At 45.5% G+C, this 17,458-nt stretch overlaps 1 protein-coding gene and 1 long non-coding RNA gene across 2 annotated transcripts in view; one reads left to right on the forward strand and one right to left on the reverse strand.

Annotated features, from left to right (window-relative positions):
• amdhd1 (amidohydrolase domain containing 1) overlaps window positions 1–12,071 on the reverse strand; it is a 33,161-nt gene extending 21,090 nt beyond the window's left edge. The window contains exons 1-4 of the mRNA XM_069909460.1: window positions 11,810–12,071; window positions 11,480–11,586; window positions 11,334–11,398; window positions 1,002–1,279 (exon numbers count right to left, since the gene is read on the reverse strand). Of these exons, the coding sequence (XP_069765561.1) occupies window positions 1,002–1,279; window positions 11,334–11,398; window positions 11,480–11,586; window positions 11,810–11,994 (635 nt within the window). The 5' untranslated portion in view covers window positions 11,995–12,071. The remainder of the gene's footprint in view (window positions 1–1,001; window positions 1,280–11,333; window positions 11,399–11,479; window positions 11,587–11,809) is intronic.
• On the forward strand, window positions 608–10,808 carry LOC138748765 (uncharacterized). Its single transcript, XR_011348241.1, has 3 exons — window positions 608–3,594; window positions 8,582–8,738; window positions 10,344–10,808. It is a non-coding gene; the product is annotated as an uncharacterized lncRNA (long non-coding RNA).
• Window positions 12,072–17,458: the final 5,387 nt, after the last annotated feature.

The raw sequence follows: 17,458 nt of genomic DNA on the forward strand, positions 1-17,458 counted from the left end.
GAAAGCTTTCACTATGTGTGAAAGAGGAGACCGAGTTTCAGATGCAGGGAACCTGTTTACACGGCAAGCAGAGTTAGTAGAAGCAAATTTAACAGTAACTTGCAAAAAAGGGATTTGAAGGGAAAATATTACCAAACTCTAGCAACAGCAGAAATTGGGACAAACCAAAACACTAGCAGAGGTACCATGAGGTAAGAGTTCCTCTTTTGGACGGGTTGTGCTTTATTGCCTCTTTGACAAAGTTGGGATGGACCAAAGCAAAACAATCAATTGAATTTGAAGTGCAATTGTTTTTTTTTAATAAATGTGATCTAGCTGTCAACGTACATGTCCCCAGCAAAATAAATGATTAGCGAATCCTTGTCGGTGATGTTAATTGAAACTTTGGAAGAATTCTCCAGATTGTTATCGACATGCTTGTTGGCTGCCACAGAAGTGCTGACCCATCAAGAATGATCAGCTCCAATTCCAACCCCACTTTCCACCTTGCAATACCGACCGGTGTGTTGGCCGTTCAGCTGCTCATTGACATAAATATTCCAGCACTCTCTAAGGCAGTGAATTCTAGCTTTTCTGGGGTGGGGGGGGGGGGTAGTTATATCTTGGATGGCACAACATTGTAGGTTTCCAAACACCCTCTGGTCTCCTTCCCTGCCTTGCTTAATACCTGCACTAATGGGAAATGGTTTTCATTATCCACAATACCCTGATCCTCATATTTTTGTACACCTCTATAAATCCTCCTCAGCCTCGTCCAACTCGAAGAAATCCTGCCTGTCTCACTTCACAGCTGAAAAGCTGCACTCATCAAACCAGCCAAATGGTATCAATCTGCAGCTAAAGATTATCCTCCTCACCACCATCAATCTTCACGATCATCTGCAAATTCACCCATTATCACTCACATCCAGGCTCCTCACTGGGAACTCGGGACTGCTCTGAAGTGCCTGCAGATTAACCACACACAGGGAATAAGGTGAACTAGTAAATGGGGATGTTACCTGGGGATGGAATGAGCACCACAGTAAGTGGAGGAGATGCCGATGCAGAGCTCCCTTCGAGCTTGTTCGATCACCCGAAGCATTTTGGCCTCAGTGTCCAGATTCAGGCCATATCCACTTTTGCACTCAACCAGAGTGGTCCCTGCTCTCAGCATACACAGCAGTCGCTGCTTCAAGCTGTCAAACAGCTCCTCCTCTGAGGCCTTCCTGGTATGTTCCACAGTGAAGTGAATCCCACCTCCAGCATAGTGGATCTCCATGTACGACGCTCCTGCCAGCTAATGCAAGAATAAATTCAGCTTTGCCACAGGCTCCCCAACCTACCTCCGTCCTCTCTGCTCCAGGGAACCGTGGCTCCCAAATCCACTTAAGTTAGAATTATATTCCACTGTAATTCAGGTACAGGACTATATCCATCTGCATCATACGACCAAATTTTTAAAAAATACAAAAGAAAAGATATAAGATTTACATGATTTATGCTGTATGTGACAAACTACAACAGGGACACAGGGTGTGTAACAGCCAAAATGTGCATACTTACCTTGTTAGTCAGGGTCTCGGGGTTGGTCGTGGCCATCTTGATCCCTGTGCACATGCGTGAGACTTCAGTGGCACATACATGGTAGGTTTGGGTATTGGAGTTCGGTCGGTGCATGCGTGGTGGGTTTGTGAATTGGAGTTTGGTTAGTGCACGTGCAGTGGGTTTGTGTATTGGAGTTCAGTTGGTGCATGCACAGTGGGTTTATGTATTGGAGTTCAATGAGAGTTTGCGCGGTGGATTTGTGTGTTGGAGTTCAATTGGTGCATGCACGGTGGGTTTGTGCATTGGAATTCGGTTGGCACATGCACGAGAAACAAGCACCCTGATGATCTTGAATTCGAGCCCTTTCATCTCAGGCACGTACTAACCGAACTCAAAATGCAAACTCACTGTGCATGTGCCAACTGTATATTGTAATAAAGTGGACTGTGCTGTGTTTTTAACTGCTCTACTGTGTATGGGTTGATATGAAGTGTTGTGTTTGGTTGAGAAGCACAGCTTGTCAATCCATACATAGTACAGCAGTTAAAAACAGAGAGCAGGATGAGGTCATAGATATTGTTCTTTTCTTAGTGAGAGGTTTGTTCAGGGTCTGACAACTGGCAAAGGAAGAGACATTAATCCGGTGATGCCGGTGACCTTTATGGAGGTGAGGCCCAGCAATAAGGGCCAAACCAACCAGCATGTCACCTTGGTCCAGGCCTAGATGCTCATCTCATTGAGAGTCATCCTTCAGTAAGCAAAAGGAGAGGAGGGAGGACATTTAAAATCACCTTTGTAACCTTGTCGAAGGGCTCAGGCTGGAAACATTGGTTGTGTATCTCTGCTGTGAAGAATGCGTGAAACTACAATCACAGCAAATGCAGACTTCCTTGTTTAACTTCTTGTAGCCAATTTCTTTTCCTCAAACTTCACCTCTTCGACATGTGCAGCACAGACTCTCCCAATTTCCCTGCACCAAAGCTGGACCCAGTCTCATTCTCTCCCCACCTAACCAACTCCAGCCTCTCATTCACTTTGCTCTGAGCTACCCTGCTCCAAAAGACAAACTTGAATTTATATAGTGCCTATCACATTCTGTTCTACACTTCCTAAAACACTTCACAGTCATTGTAGAACTACTAAAGTTGAGATGTAGGAATTGTGTGAGCCAATGAATGCTTTAAAAGTTAGGGATCAGTTGGGCCCTGGCAATGTCGGATGAAACAGTATTCACCAGGAGAAACACCAATGGTGGAGATCCTGGACCCTGTGTGTTGATGTAATCCTGAAGAAGGCTCATCAGTTTCTATACTTTGTGAGTGTCTGAGGAGATTTGGTATTGTGAGAGATAATAGATTATAGGAAGTAAAGTTAGTATGAATAAAATAAATAATAATAGACTAGACTAGAGGAAGTTAAGTAAGTGCTGAATAGGGATGAATTCCGATAAGAGTGTGAGGAAGGGTTACGCAAGTACAATAGAAGAAAGGTCTTATAGTGATAAATTAGCAAGTTCTGCATATAGGGAATTAGTAAGTCCTGGGGGTTGAGATGTGTGAATAAGGACAATGACATGATGGGACCCAGACAGGATACCATGGTCTTTCAAGTTTACAGAAACTGCACACAGACAGAATTACCAAATGCCAAACCAATCCAGGAGGCAGAAGAATGTTAAGGTGGGGGGGGTGGGTGTTATCTCTTCACTGAAATGAACTGTATAAAAGTTGGGTGAGCCCCAGTATATGTGTGTATTCCCATGGTAAGGGGAAGCACTCAAATTTGCACTGTTGTACAATAAATGTTCTTTGTTCTCAATTTTTGTCTCGAGCGAAATCTGTGAAGGTACTTCTGTTTCTCACAAATGGGGACTCGTCCGGGATCGCACTCCCTCCACTGACAGAGTGCCCGACGACGGGGGTAGGTGCACCCCGGCTGATTCAGCTGGACTCCCGGATGAAGGGTGAATGGTCAGTGGACGAAGCGAGTGATATCCGAGAGGAGGCATTGAGAACAAAAGACAGGAGGACGTTAAGAAAGCGTGCTAGGAATAGCTACTGGACCCCGGTAAGAGGAATTTATTTACCTGCAAGTATGGGAGGAGTAAGTAGCAAGGGAAACAGTCCTGGAGAAGGACGGGAAGATCAGATACCTAAACATAGTCCGTTAGGATTAATGTTATCTGATTGGGGTGCGGGGAAAACCCGTGGGAAGGATAAACAGACCATGGTCAGGTATTGCTATCAGGAATGGGTTATTAAGTATCCGATAAAAGGAAGTTCGGTATATTGGCCAAAGTTCGGATCCGACGAGGACTGGATGTGTCTGGCATTGAACATCTGGCTCGACCAAAATCAAGGAGGTAATACCGAGAGCAGAGAATATGCAGCCTGTTGGCTCAGTGGATCGTTTGATCAAATGATTTTGAGCGAAAAGGAATGCAAGAACAAGAAGGATGAGGTACCTTCTGCCCCTGAAACACAAGGATGGGATGTGTTACATTCCCTTCCTCCACCTTATGTTCCCCCTGTGCCAGCTCCTATCTCCCCCCTCTCAGTTACGCTTTACCCTTTTTCACCTTTCTCTCTTCCTCCACAGTTAGAGAAAGAAAAAGAAAGTAGGAGTGGTATGGTGACCCTCTCACAGAGTACAAGATTACCGCCTCACTTGACACGAGAGGGAGGAGACTTTGATTATGAGGGTCATTCAGAACTGGATGAGACCATTAAGAGAGGTTCCCTTGTGAGGGGATGTGGTGGGGTCTCGGATTCGTAAATGTGCCTCTGACCAGTATGGAGGTGCGCAATTTTAAGAAGGAAATGACCTCTCTGATAGAAGACCCTAAGGGATGTGCGGAACAATTAGATCATTTTTTGGGACCTAATATGAATTAATGTCTATCTTTAAGACTCTGTTTACTTTGGATGAGTGTGGAATGATTTACCAGCCAGGGATTAGAGTCTGGGATAGGGAACACCAAGGGGGACCAGAGGCGATACCTGGAGAAGCTAAATTTCCCCTAGCAAACCCAAATTGTGATAAGACTACTAATGATGGTTGCACGCGAATGGATGAGTACAGGGTTAATCTAATTAAAGGAATAAAGGAGTCTGTTCCAAAAGGATAGAACTTTAAGAAGGCATTTGAGGTTCCCCAAGGTCCCGAGGAGACCCCCTCCACATTTCTGAATAGATTACGTGCGGCCATAAAGCAATATGGGTGTTGGATATAGGATCCCCAGCAGGTGAACAGTTGGTATTGACGGGCTTTGTTACTAATTCAGCCCCAGATATCAGGAAGAAATGACAAAAGACAGAGAATTGGTATGAACAGGGAATAACACAGCTTTTACAGATTGCACAAAGGGCATACATCCAGAGGTCTGAAGATAAACAGAAAGGATACGCTAAGATTTGGATGCAGGCAGTCAAGGAAGTCGTGGAGGGACAGCAGGGAAATGTTAGGAGCTGTGTGCCAGCTCCTGGACGTTGGGAGGAGCGCCAGGAGTGGGGAAGTAGAGACCAGAGCAGAGGCAGGGGTAGAGGAGAATTCCGAGGACGACGACCATCCCCGGGACCCCGTGGAGACCCTGGTAGAAATTGGGAAACAGGAGCATTAATTTGCTATTATTGTAAAAAGGAGGGACAGTTTAAGAGGGAATGCCCAATGCGTGCCAGGGAGACACGATCTTATTCATTTATGGAGGCAGATTATGAATAGGGGGGGTCACGATTCTCAGTCAATACACGCCGTGGGGCTGCACGGACAACCATTAGTAAATTTAAGCATAAGACCCCACGGTGACGAGATGACTTTTCTCGTAGATTCTGGGGCAGCCCAGTCTAGTATTTTACAATGGCCCGAGGGTGTTAAAACAGAAGGGACAGTGCTGGTTTCGGGAGTGGGAGGAAGATATTTTACGGTCCCTATACTAAAGAATGTATGGATACAAATGGGAGAAAAGATAATAACAGAGGATATTTTACTAGTTCCCCAAGCTGGAGTTTGCCTGTTGGGATGAGATGTACAAGACCAATTGGCTATCGGTACCAGATCACAGGGATCAGGTATCGGGGTTCAATTTTATGTACTAACAGAGGAGGATCAGGAACTAATAAATCCTAGAGTATGGGAAAAAAGAGGCAATAGAGGAGGGTTAGATGATCCTCCCCTGCAAGTTACTTTAAAAGACTCTGACCAAGTAATTAGATGAAAACAGTACCCAATTCCTATGGCTGGCCGAAAGGGGCTGCAGCCAGTAATTAACCAGTTGGTGAAAGATAGTATACTCGAACCTTGTATGTCACCTTTTAATACCCCAATTTTACCTGTCCAAAAACCAGACGGTACCTATCGATTAGTGCAGGATTTAAGGGAGTTAAACAAAATCATTCTCACCCGTTATCCGGTCGTACCTAACCCCTATACGATAATGGGTAAAATTGATCCCCATAGTAAGTGGTTTAGTGTAATTGACCTCAAAGATGCCTTCTGGACCTGTCCATTGGCAATAGACAGAAGGGACATGTTTGCATTTGAGTGGGAGAATCCTTTTACAGGTCGGAAAAATCAATACCGGTGGACGATCCTTCCCCAGGGTTTTACAGAATCCCCAAATTTGTTTGGCCAAATTTTAGAACAGGTACTAGATGAGGCCCCTCGGGGAGAGAATTGTCAATTAATACAATATGTTGATGATTTATTAATCACGGGAAAAATGTATGATGTGGTTAAACAATACACTGTTGAATTTCTGAATTTCCTAGGGAATAAGGGTCTTAGAGTGAGCAAAGCAAAGTTACAATTTGTTCAATCTGAAGTTAAATACTTAGGTCATCTGGTTAGTCAAAGGATTAGGAAGATAAGTCCAGAGAGAACACACGGTATTCTGCAGATCCCGCCTCGAGAACTTAGAAAAGTCCTTGGTTTAGTAGGATACTGTCGAATTTGGATTGAGAACTATTCTAGCCTGGTCAAATTTCTTTATAATAAACTTGCGCCTCTAGGGGGTGAAACTGTTGTCTGGACAGAGGAGGAGATTAAAGATTTTACCTTGCTGAAACAGCGTCTTATTAGTGCCCCAGTTTTGGCTTTACCCGACCTAAATAAGACATTTGACCTATATACCAATGCGAAAGACGGTGTGGCCATGGGAGTATTAATGCAAGAGAGGGCAGGCTTTAGACAACCAGTTGCCTTTCTGTCAAAAATTTTAGATCCCGTTTGTCATGGTTGGCCAGAATGTGTGCAAGCAATTGCAGCCACTGCTATTTTAGTCGAAGAAGAACGAAATAATACGTTTGGTGCCCCGATGTTAGTTCCTACCCCTCACATAGTCCACACCATTCTTTTACAATGTGCTGGAAGGTGGCTTACTGATTCTAGAATTTTAAAATATGAAGCGATTCTCATGGATAGGGATGATTTGACACTGATTATGAACAAAGAACAGAATCCAGCCGCCTTCTTGGTTTCTCCAGATTCTGATACTGTCCCCAATGATTTAGAGCATGTATATTTAGAAGTGATAGATTTACAGACAAAAATTAGAGATGATTTAAGTGATGAACCTTTACGGGAGGGTGAAAGATAGTTTATTGATGGATCTTCCGCTGCATTGATGGCATTCGTTATAGCGGGTATAGTATAGTGGATGGGAATGAAGGAGTTGTGATTGAAGCTGGTTGTCTTCCTGGTCATTGGTCGGCACAATCCTGTGAATTATATGCCCTCTGCAGAGCTCTCCAGGGTTTAGAGGGAAAGGTGGGCACAATCTATACCGACTCAAAGTATGCTTTTAGTGTAGTGCACACCTTTGGAAAGATTTAGAAAGAGCGGGGAATGATAACTGGGAAAGGACAAAAGTTGATCCATGAAAACTTAATTGTTCAATCCTTAGATGCTCTTATGTTACCTGAGGAGATAGCTGTAGTTCATGTACAGGGCCATCAACTTATTGACAGTCCTGAAGCATAGGGGAACAGAAGGGCAGATGAAGCTGCCAAATAGGCAGAAAAAATAGACGTGCAGCTGTTACTCCCCACCCCACATGAGGTTCAAAAGACTCCCATCTTTTCACGGGAAGAGGAGGTTTATATGAAAGACCAGGGAATGCGTCAAATTGCCGATGGGTTATGGTGGACAGCAGAGGGATGCCAAGTACTGAACAAAGCCTTAGCTCATCAAATTATTGATCAGCTCCACCAGCAGACACATTGGGGAACACAGGCACTTGTTGATGCTTTTGTACGGTCCTTTAATTGCTTGGGAATATACACCATAGCCAAGCAAAGTACTCGGGGGTGCCCAATCTGTCAGCGAGTGAATAAGAAAGTCATGCGCCAGGTTGCGATATAGCCGTACGCCTGTTTCAACAACTACAGATTGACTTCACGGAATTACCTAAGATAGCGGTTTATAAATACCTCCTAGTGATGGTGGATCATTTTACTCGATGGGTTGAGGCTTTCCCGACCCCTAATGATCATGCTAGCACTATTATCCGGATATTACTAGAGTCTGTTATTCCGCGTTATGGCATTATTCAAACCATTGACTCAGATCGAGGTACACATTTTACCTCTCAGGTACTCCAGGGTGTGTGTAAAATTCTGGGAATAGATTGGTAGTTACATACCCCATGACACCCCCCAGAGTTCAGGCCATGTTGAACAGATGAATCAGACCCTGAAAGATCAACTCACTCGACTTCATGAGGAAACTGGCCTCTCCTGGATTAAATGCTTACCCTTAGCTTTAATTAGGACTCGCACAGCTCCTCATAAGGACCTTGCTGTCTCACCATATGAAATGATGTTTGGTCTTCCTTACATGGGATTCCACACTTATACCCCTATCCCTGAGGCTAGTACATATCTAAATATTTACAGGGACTTTCTACTTCTCTGACAGAAGGACTTATTAGCTCAAAACCCACCCCTGGACTATCCTATTCATTCTGTTAAACCTGGTGATTGGGTATATGTAAAAGCGTGGCAAGACCATAAACTAAAACCGATATGAGACAGCCCTTATTGTGTACTTCTGATTACAGACACTGCAGTGTGATCAAAAGAAAAGGGGTGGACTCACATACAATGCATTAAACAAGCTAAACCTCGAACTGAAGACGTTGATAACACACCCTCCACCTGGCGTGCAGTCTCGCATCCTTCTGGTCTGAAAGTTACGCTACACCAGGAAAAAGTGCTGTAATGTTATTTTTATTATTTGCTGTATTGTTTTTCTGCTGTTTCCCAATTTTTGGGAAACCACCCAATTGTACACAATGTATTAAGTCCTCCTGGAATAGGGGCAGCAGAGATGATAATTACTTTGAGGAATGGACAAGTTTACCTTTAGAATGCAGACAGGGCACAAGTATAGAGTCTATCATAGTGGGGAACCTTATTTCGTATGGTTTAATTTAGGATCCCAACATGGACCAGGGAAACAAACCTGCCCTAGGGGAGTGGATTGGGTTGGCATCCTTGCCTCTACAGATATTAAAGAGATGAGTGCTCAGGGCTATACCTGGAGTAGGGATGAAGGGGATATATATGCTAATACTCGCAGACAAGCTGCTACTCACAGGTTAGGTAACAATAAATGCTCCCCCACCCCAACTTGGCATCTTGTAAATCATCCTTTGGGTCATGAATGCATTCGGAAGGCTAAAGGGAAAGCTAAAGGCAAGGCTAAAGGCAATCACTATAAGGGCGATTCGAGTTGTAAATGGCTCAAGCTGCTCCAGACTACCACAGCTGTTTGGCATTTAAACCGTTTAACCAGACTCCAGGCAGTTTTGAAGATTATCATCAAACAGATAGTGATGGCCTTGGATTTATTGGCTGAAGAACAACGACAAATACAAGCTACAGCTTATCAAAACCGCCTGGCTCTCGATTACTTGTTAGCTGCTGAGGGCAGCGTTTGTGGAAGATCGATTGATGACAACGGTCACAATGGTCAGGCGGTTAAACTTTTTACTGGTGACTGGAGGTGGATACTCACAGCCCTTATAGCAGTTGGACTCATTACTTTAGCCATCATGAAACTTCCCTGCCTAATGACTTGTGTGCAGTGTTTAATTCAACAGATCCTTCGTCAGATCGCTACAACCCAAAGGATGTATGTTTCCCAAACTCCGTCTGATGATGCTGAGATTACAGTTCGTTTACTGACTCACTGGGAAAAAGTTTCCAGTTGAGAATTTACTAAGCGTAGCTAAAGAAAAAGTGGGGATTGTGAGAGATAATAGATTATAGGAAGTAAAGTTAGTATGAATAAAATAAAGAATACTAGATAGAGGAAGTTAAGTGCTGAATAGGGATGAATTCCCGATAAGAGTGTGAGGAAGGGTTACGCAAGTACAATAGAAGAAAGGTCTTATAGTGATTAGAATTAAGCAAGTTCTGCATGTATAGTAGGTCCTGGGGGGTTGAGATGTGTGAATAAGGACAAAGGCAGATTCATGAATAAGGACAATGACATGTTGGGATCCAGACAGGATACCCCATGGCCTTTCAAGTTTACAGAAACTGCAAGTACGCAGACAGAATTACCAAATGCCAAACCAATCCAGGAGGCAGAAGAATGTTAAGGGGGGGGGGGGGTATCTCTGCACTGAAATTAACTGTATAAAAGTTGGGTGAGTCCCAGTATATGTGTGTATTCCCATGGTAAGGGGAAACACCCAACTTTGCACTGTTCTACAATCAATGTTCTTTGTTCTCAATTTTTGTCTCGAGCGAAATCTGTGAAGGTACTTCTGTTTCTCACAGTATGTCACCAAAGACTCTTGTAAACTTCTACAGGTGTACCGCGGAGACATTCTGACTGGTTGCATCACTGCCTGGTATGGAGGGGCCAACTCTCAGGACAAGAATAAACTCCAGAGGGTTGCTAACTCAACATGCAACATTACAGGCACCAGACTTCACTCTGTTGAGGACATCTACACGAGGCAGTGTCTTTAAAAAGCAGCCTCTATCCTCAAAGTCCCCCACCACCCAGTCCATGCCCTCCTCACTCTGCTACCATCAGGGAAAAGGTACAGGAGCCTAAAGACAAGCACTCAATGGCACAAGGACATCAGATTCCTCAATAATCAATGAACCAAAGACACTGCCTTACTTTTTGTACACTGTTACTTTTATTTTTTATTGTAATGTCATAACATGGTTATAATATGTATGTTTGCACTGTGATGTTGTGCAAAACACTGAATGCCATGACTTGTTCATGACAATAAACCCACCCCAACCCCCTCCCATTCTGAGATGCTGGAATCTTGAACATTGAGCAGCTGGGGGAACTCAGTGGGTGAGACATGGTCAGTCAAGTTTGGAGTCAGGACTAAGGTCGTTTTAAAAAAAAGGTGGGGATATTATTGAGGGTTGTGAACTGAATGCAGGTCAGTGGGACTGGGCAGAAAAAAAACCACTAGAAGGGCCGAACGGGCCTGTTCCTATGCTGTAATGTTCCATGGTTCAAGGGCTACCTATCTAGAATAGAGAGAAGGCCTGTGATTTTGCTACTAATTGGAAAACTCTCCTCCAAACCCCGGTGGACGGAGGCGGGGAGGATGATTATCTCGGACGTACTCCAGACGCTGTTTTCTGGTTACACAGGAGTTCTTTGGGTTCATCCACACCCATTTAAGCCAACAACTCTGCTCCCCCCACCCCAGCTCTGACGGGGTGTAGGCTGATTGGGCAGCACAGACCCGTGGGCCGAATGGCCTGTAACCCCCTCCTCATCGCCCCCAGACCCTCGATCGTCTTTCCCCAGCGGATCGGATCTACCTTCATGCCGAATTCGTGCACTCTGTCGCCGGCCCACACTGGGTGGGTGTGCGGGTCCACCAGTCCTGCGAATAGGGAAGAAGAGCCCCGGTCAGGGAGCAGTTGGCTGGGGATGGGGAGGGGGGGCGGGTGGTAATCTTACCCACCTGGCAGGACACACATTCCAGTGGCGTCGATCTCCCGGTCGAACTCCACGTCGCGGTACAGGTCCTGGATCCGAGCCGCCGTTCCCACCGCCTCAATTCGTCCGTCCCTGCAAAGCAGTTTGACACCGGCCCCCAGTCAGATTGGGGAGGGGGAGCAAGCGCCCCTGACTCCGTCTTCGATGCAGGGAGTGGCGGGAGCAGCCGGGAAGGGGAGCCCGGTAGGTTGTAGCCCCAGTCGGGGACGAGAAGGATCACCGGCCGGGGATCACCAGACTGCCCCCTCCCACCGCTCACCTCCCGACCACCAGGCTGCCCCCCTCCACCGCTCACCTTCCGACCACCAGGCTGCCGCCCGCGATTACCGCGATGTCCCGCATGGCCCCTTTGGTCAGGAACCGCGCTCCATTTTCACAGACCAGGACGAGCTGGGCAGCGTCCCGGACCAGCAGCCCGTTCCGAACCTGCATGGGAAGGCGACTCTCAACGCCAGCTCTGGCAGCCCCTGCCCGAGACATACTCACACCCACACCTACCCACTCACACCCACCTATCCACACACTCTCAGCCACACTCACACCACACACTCACACCCACTCCACCCACCCACACACTCACACCCACTCCACCCACCCACACACTCACTCACCCACACCCTCTCCACCCACACACACACACTCACACCTACCCACACACTCACACCCACTCCACACTCACACCACCCACGCATTCACACCCACCCATACACTCACACCCACGCATACTCACACCCAACTACACTCACCCACACCCTCTCCACCCGCACACACTCAAACCCACTCCACCCACACACATTCACCCACCCATACACACTCACATATCCACCTACCCAGTCACACATTCACAGCCATACACTCACCCACCCACACACACCCGCCTACCCACCCTCACACACATTCACACCCACCCACACACACCCACCCACACTCACACATACCTACTCACACTTTACCACCCACCCACACTCCACCCACTCACACCTACCCACCCACACACTCACACCCATCCACACACACACCTACCCACACACACACACTCACACCCATACTCTCACCCACCCACCCATAAACACTGACCCAACCATACACACACACCCAACCACATTCACACCCACCCACACACTCACACACCCATCCACATACACTCACACCCACCCATACACACACTCTCACACACCCACCCACACTCACTACTCACCCATTCACACCCACACACTCACATCTACCCACACACATTCTCACAACCACCCACACACACCCACACACACCCCCACACACACCTTCCCACACACATTTTCACACTCACCCACTCACAACCACACCCACACACATATTCCACCCACACACACCCACCCATACACATGCACACACCCACCTACACATTCACACCCACACTCACACACCCACTCACACCCACCCACACACTACACCCACTCTCACACTTTCACACACACACGCACACACCCACCCACACAATCACACCAACGCTCACACACACACCCACTCCACCCATACACACACCTACCCACACACCCACCCACACTCACAGCTACCCACACACACATACCCACTCACACATTCACACCCACACACACACCAACCCACACACACACTCACACCTACCCACTCATACATTCACATCCACTCAAAACCACATACACTCACTTACTCACACCCATCTACACACTCCACCCACATGCACACACACTCACACCCACTCCTCCCACACAACCTCCTATCCACACTCACAACCACCCACACTCCCACCTACCAACACACACTCACACCCACCCACCCACACCCGCCTACCCACACACACATACACTCACACCTACCCACCCTCCCACACATTCCCACCCACTCACACCACCCACTCTCACACTCGCCCACACATTCTCACACCCACCCACACACCTATATACACTCACCCACCCATACACACTCACCCACCCACACATACTCACATCCACCCATACACTCACCTACCCATACACTCACACATCCACCCACACTCACACCTACCCACTCACACACACCCACACATACACTCACCCATCGACTCACACCTACCCACTCACACATTCACACCCACTCACACCCCCCTACACACACACACAAACCCACTGTTACAAACCCAGCAGCAATAGATATGCGCCAATACAAAGGGTTACTTAAACAAAAGTTGCTTTTAATTATCTTTAAACATGAAAAAGAATCAAACTTTAACATGACTATCAACTTACTTAACCTACTTAACTCCCCTCTCTAATTATAAGCGCACATCTGACTAACGTGTATATGAGTGTAGAAAAATTCTTTAGTTCACAGTCCAATGTCACTGGTTGCAGGCAATTCTTGTTCTGTGCACAGAAATCGACATTAATACTGTTCACCAGGCTTTGGTACTTAACAGGCAAATGGTTACCACAGGAGAGTTCTTGTTGGTTTTCAGAAATTCCTTTTCCAGGATATCCGCACCTGATTCATTTTTAATTACCCGATTCCTTTTTTTGACCCTGCCCCCTTCTGGGTTCTCCAGATGATCTTCTTTCTTTCAGGTCACCGTAGAATTCCCTTCAGTCGTCTTCCAAAGTTTGCCAGCTTGTCCCTCTGGAACCGAAGTTTCTGTCTCTCTCTTCCTCCCTCCCTCTCTGAGAGCAAAGCTGTTCTGCCTCTGCTCTTCCAGACAAGCTGCTGCCTGTTGCTACTTTGTTGCCTTTTGCAAAATCGTACTCTGCAAAAATTCTTTGTTTTAAAGTTTATAGTAAGTGGCTCTTACATTAAGCAAGTTAAGGAGATCGGAGGAAAGTTTCAGGGAGATGTCAAAAGCACTTTTTTAAAAATAATGGTGGAAATGGTGTAGGAAGGGATTTTTAAAAGATTCTTATGTACATGGATGTAAGAAAGTTGCTCATGGGTGTGAGTGAGGGGTTAGATTGATGTGGAGTAGGACTGAATGGGCTGTTCTGTTTTGTTTCATGCAATAAAATAGAAATGCCTGCTGCGTTTTTCTGCACTCCCGTTATTTGTCTGTACCTGGGTTTATGCTCATAAAACATCATCCGTCTCATTAAATGTCTCTGCACCTCAGCTCTAAAGCCTGACATCAGGCCACATCTATATTTTTATACCCTTTAATACAAAGGGTATATTACTGTTCCCTGGTCTGAGCTTCTTTATAGATTTATAACATTATTGAAAAGGCTTTTTGAACATTTCTTAATAGTTGGGTGTACCGTGTCCAACCTCACAAAGATGGGAGAAGTGGAAAACCAGCAAAGTCAAAGAAAGGATGACAAATATCTCTTCACGTAACTGTGATCAGGGCAGGCCAGGCTACTTCCTCGACCTGTGGATGTTTTAGTTCAAAGCTGCTAACACTGGCATAACTAGGACGTTTCCATGAACGGAGTTAACAGACCCTTGTATACACTTTCAGTTGGATCTAAAGGCAAGGGTCATTGACCATTTTTAAATTTCCTGACGCTAACACATCTCACCATTAAACATAGGGCAGCATGGTTAGCACAACACATTTACAGCGCCAGCATTCGGGACGGGGTTAGCACAATGCATTTACAGCGCCAGTGACAGGGATGGGGTCAGTGCAATGCACTTACAGCACCAGCGATCAGGACGGGGTTGGCGCAACGCACTTACAGCACCAGCGATCAGGACGGGGTCGGCGCAATGCATTTACAGTGCCAGCGATCGGGACGGGGTTAGTGCAACACATTTACAGCGCCAATGACCGGGATGGGGTCAGTGCAATGCACTTACAGCACCAGAGATCAGGACTGGGTCGGCGCAACGCATTTAGTGCCAGTGATCGGGACAGGGTTAGTGCAACGCACTTAAAGCACCAGCGATCAGGACGGGGTCGGCGCAACGCATTTACAGTGCCAGCAATCGGGACAGGGTTAGTGCAACGCATTTACAGCACCAGCGATCAGGATGGGGGTTTGAATCCTGCAGTGTGTGTAATGAGTTTGTATGTTGTCTGTGTGGGTTTTCCCCGGGGGCTCCAATTTCCACCCACCATTCAAAACTTACCTGGGGTGCAAATTAATGGGGTGTAATTGGGCAGCACGGACTTATGGATCGAATTGGCCTGATGTCGTACAATATATCTAAATTTTTTAAAATGTAAATGTTATGATTATTTTTAGGAGTGTGGAAACCAAAAACATTTAAACTTTTTTCAGTACATTGGTCACACAAGGCTTGATGGGAATCCAAACCAGGTTAACATTTTGAATGAGAGTGAGCAGTGTAATCTCGGTTCTCAGAGTGGAGTTTTTATTTCTGGAATGTCTCCCTGAATAAAACTATAAAACTCCAGCCACTCCTGCAATCAAACCAGAAGAGTTGTTACTGAGAGTGAATGCAAAAATGCACAACAGATTGATGTTTATTGATTAATATCTGATCTTTTGCTGAATTCAGGTATTTTTCCCACATCTCAGGATATCGATTTTTTTTTAACATCTTTCCCGTCAATCCAATATTTTTCTTGATCTGGATCACATACTCCATCCACCCCCCCCCCCCCTCCACCTTTTCTGAGTTATTATCCCAAAATTACAAAGTAAATGTCACTATCACTGGTTTCTTTTAATTTGATTGCAGTTTCTCACTCAAACATAACCAATCTGCATCTCACATCTGTGAGTGGAGTTTGCATGTTCTCCCTGTAACTGCGTGGGTTTCCTCCAATGCTAGCTTTCTCACCCACCCACTCACACCTACCCACTCACACATTCACTGAGTTAATTGGCCACTGTTATTTGCCCTGAGTATGTAGGTAGAATCTGGGGACAGTTTTATAAGGTGGGTAAATAAAATGGAATTTGTACAACTGGATGGTTGTGGGTCAAAAGACTTGTTTCTTGTGCTAACTTTTTATCCTCTAAAGGCTCCTTAAGCAGAACATAAAAATAGCCCTTTAGATAAAATAACTTATTCTCTCATAACCATACCATCTCAAATACCGGATCTAGAAAAACACATTCACTACATGATAATTGCTGAACACCTCCTTCCCCCCCCCCCCCCCCCCCCCACCATGATAACTGTACCACGCATTTCTATTTATCTGATCTGTAAAATGCCCTGTTACTATTTGAGGTGTGGAAACAACTCCAATGCTTTCTGCCTCTTCCAATTCCTCAATTAAAAAAAAAATCACTGGATGTCGAAGATCCCACCTCTCTATCTGTTTCTTCCAACATGATGCATGCAAAATAATAAGTATCTAGGAATAATTTCATTCTCAACTTTGATCATTTTGGAAGCATATTTATATGTATCAAATCCATTTATTTCTATTGATGCTTTTAATTAATCCCTAAATAAAAAATATTCACAGAACTTTTTATTACTTTTCTCATTCTGACTCTCAAGAGAAAGAATAGACAGAGCCTTCCTGAAGAACTGTTCATTATTCTGATGGTTACTGTCTGAAATTTTGATACTGCTTCTCTCCATAGCTGTTGCCTGTTCTTCAGAGTATCCCCAGCATTTGTTTCTCAGGCCTGGTTATCATTAGCTATTCTGCTACTTGTGTTCCATCACTCTGACCTTTTGAAATGTGTCCTTGCCCAAATCCATTACCCACTAGCCAGGCAGATTAAAGCTTGGTGAATTTAAACTCATTTCACCTAATCAGTCTCCAAGCATGCATTCCATGCTGACCTTTACCTTAAACCAATGCTCCAGAGATTACACCAATTAATTCTGGTCCCAAAGCTAAATTCAAACTTTTCCAACTAAGCCTGAAGCATATACATTCTGGCCCTGAAGTTTATAACCAAGGACAACTGTTCATTTTGCTGAACAGCTCAGCACATTCACACGTGGAACAACATGGTCTTTGCTAAGCATCACAAGAGCATCAGCAAGCCAACAAGAGTTTGATGAGAAAATTCAATGAAAACATTGACAG

The sequence above is a fragment of the Narcine bancroftii genome, chromosome 13, assembly GCF_036971445.1.
Source record: "Narcine bancroftii isolate sNarBan1 chromosome 13, sNarBan1.hap1, whole genome shotgun sequence".
In the NCBI taxonomy this organism is placed as follows: Eukaryota; Metazoa; Chordata; class Chondrichthyes; order Torpediniformes; family Narcinidae; genus Narcine; species Narcine bancroftii.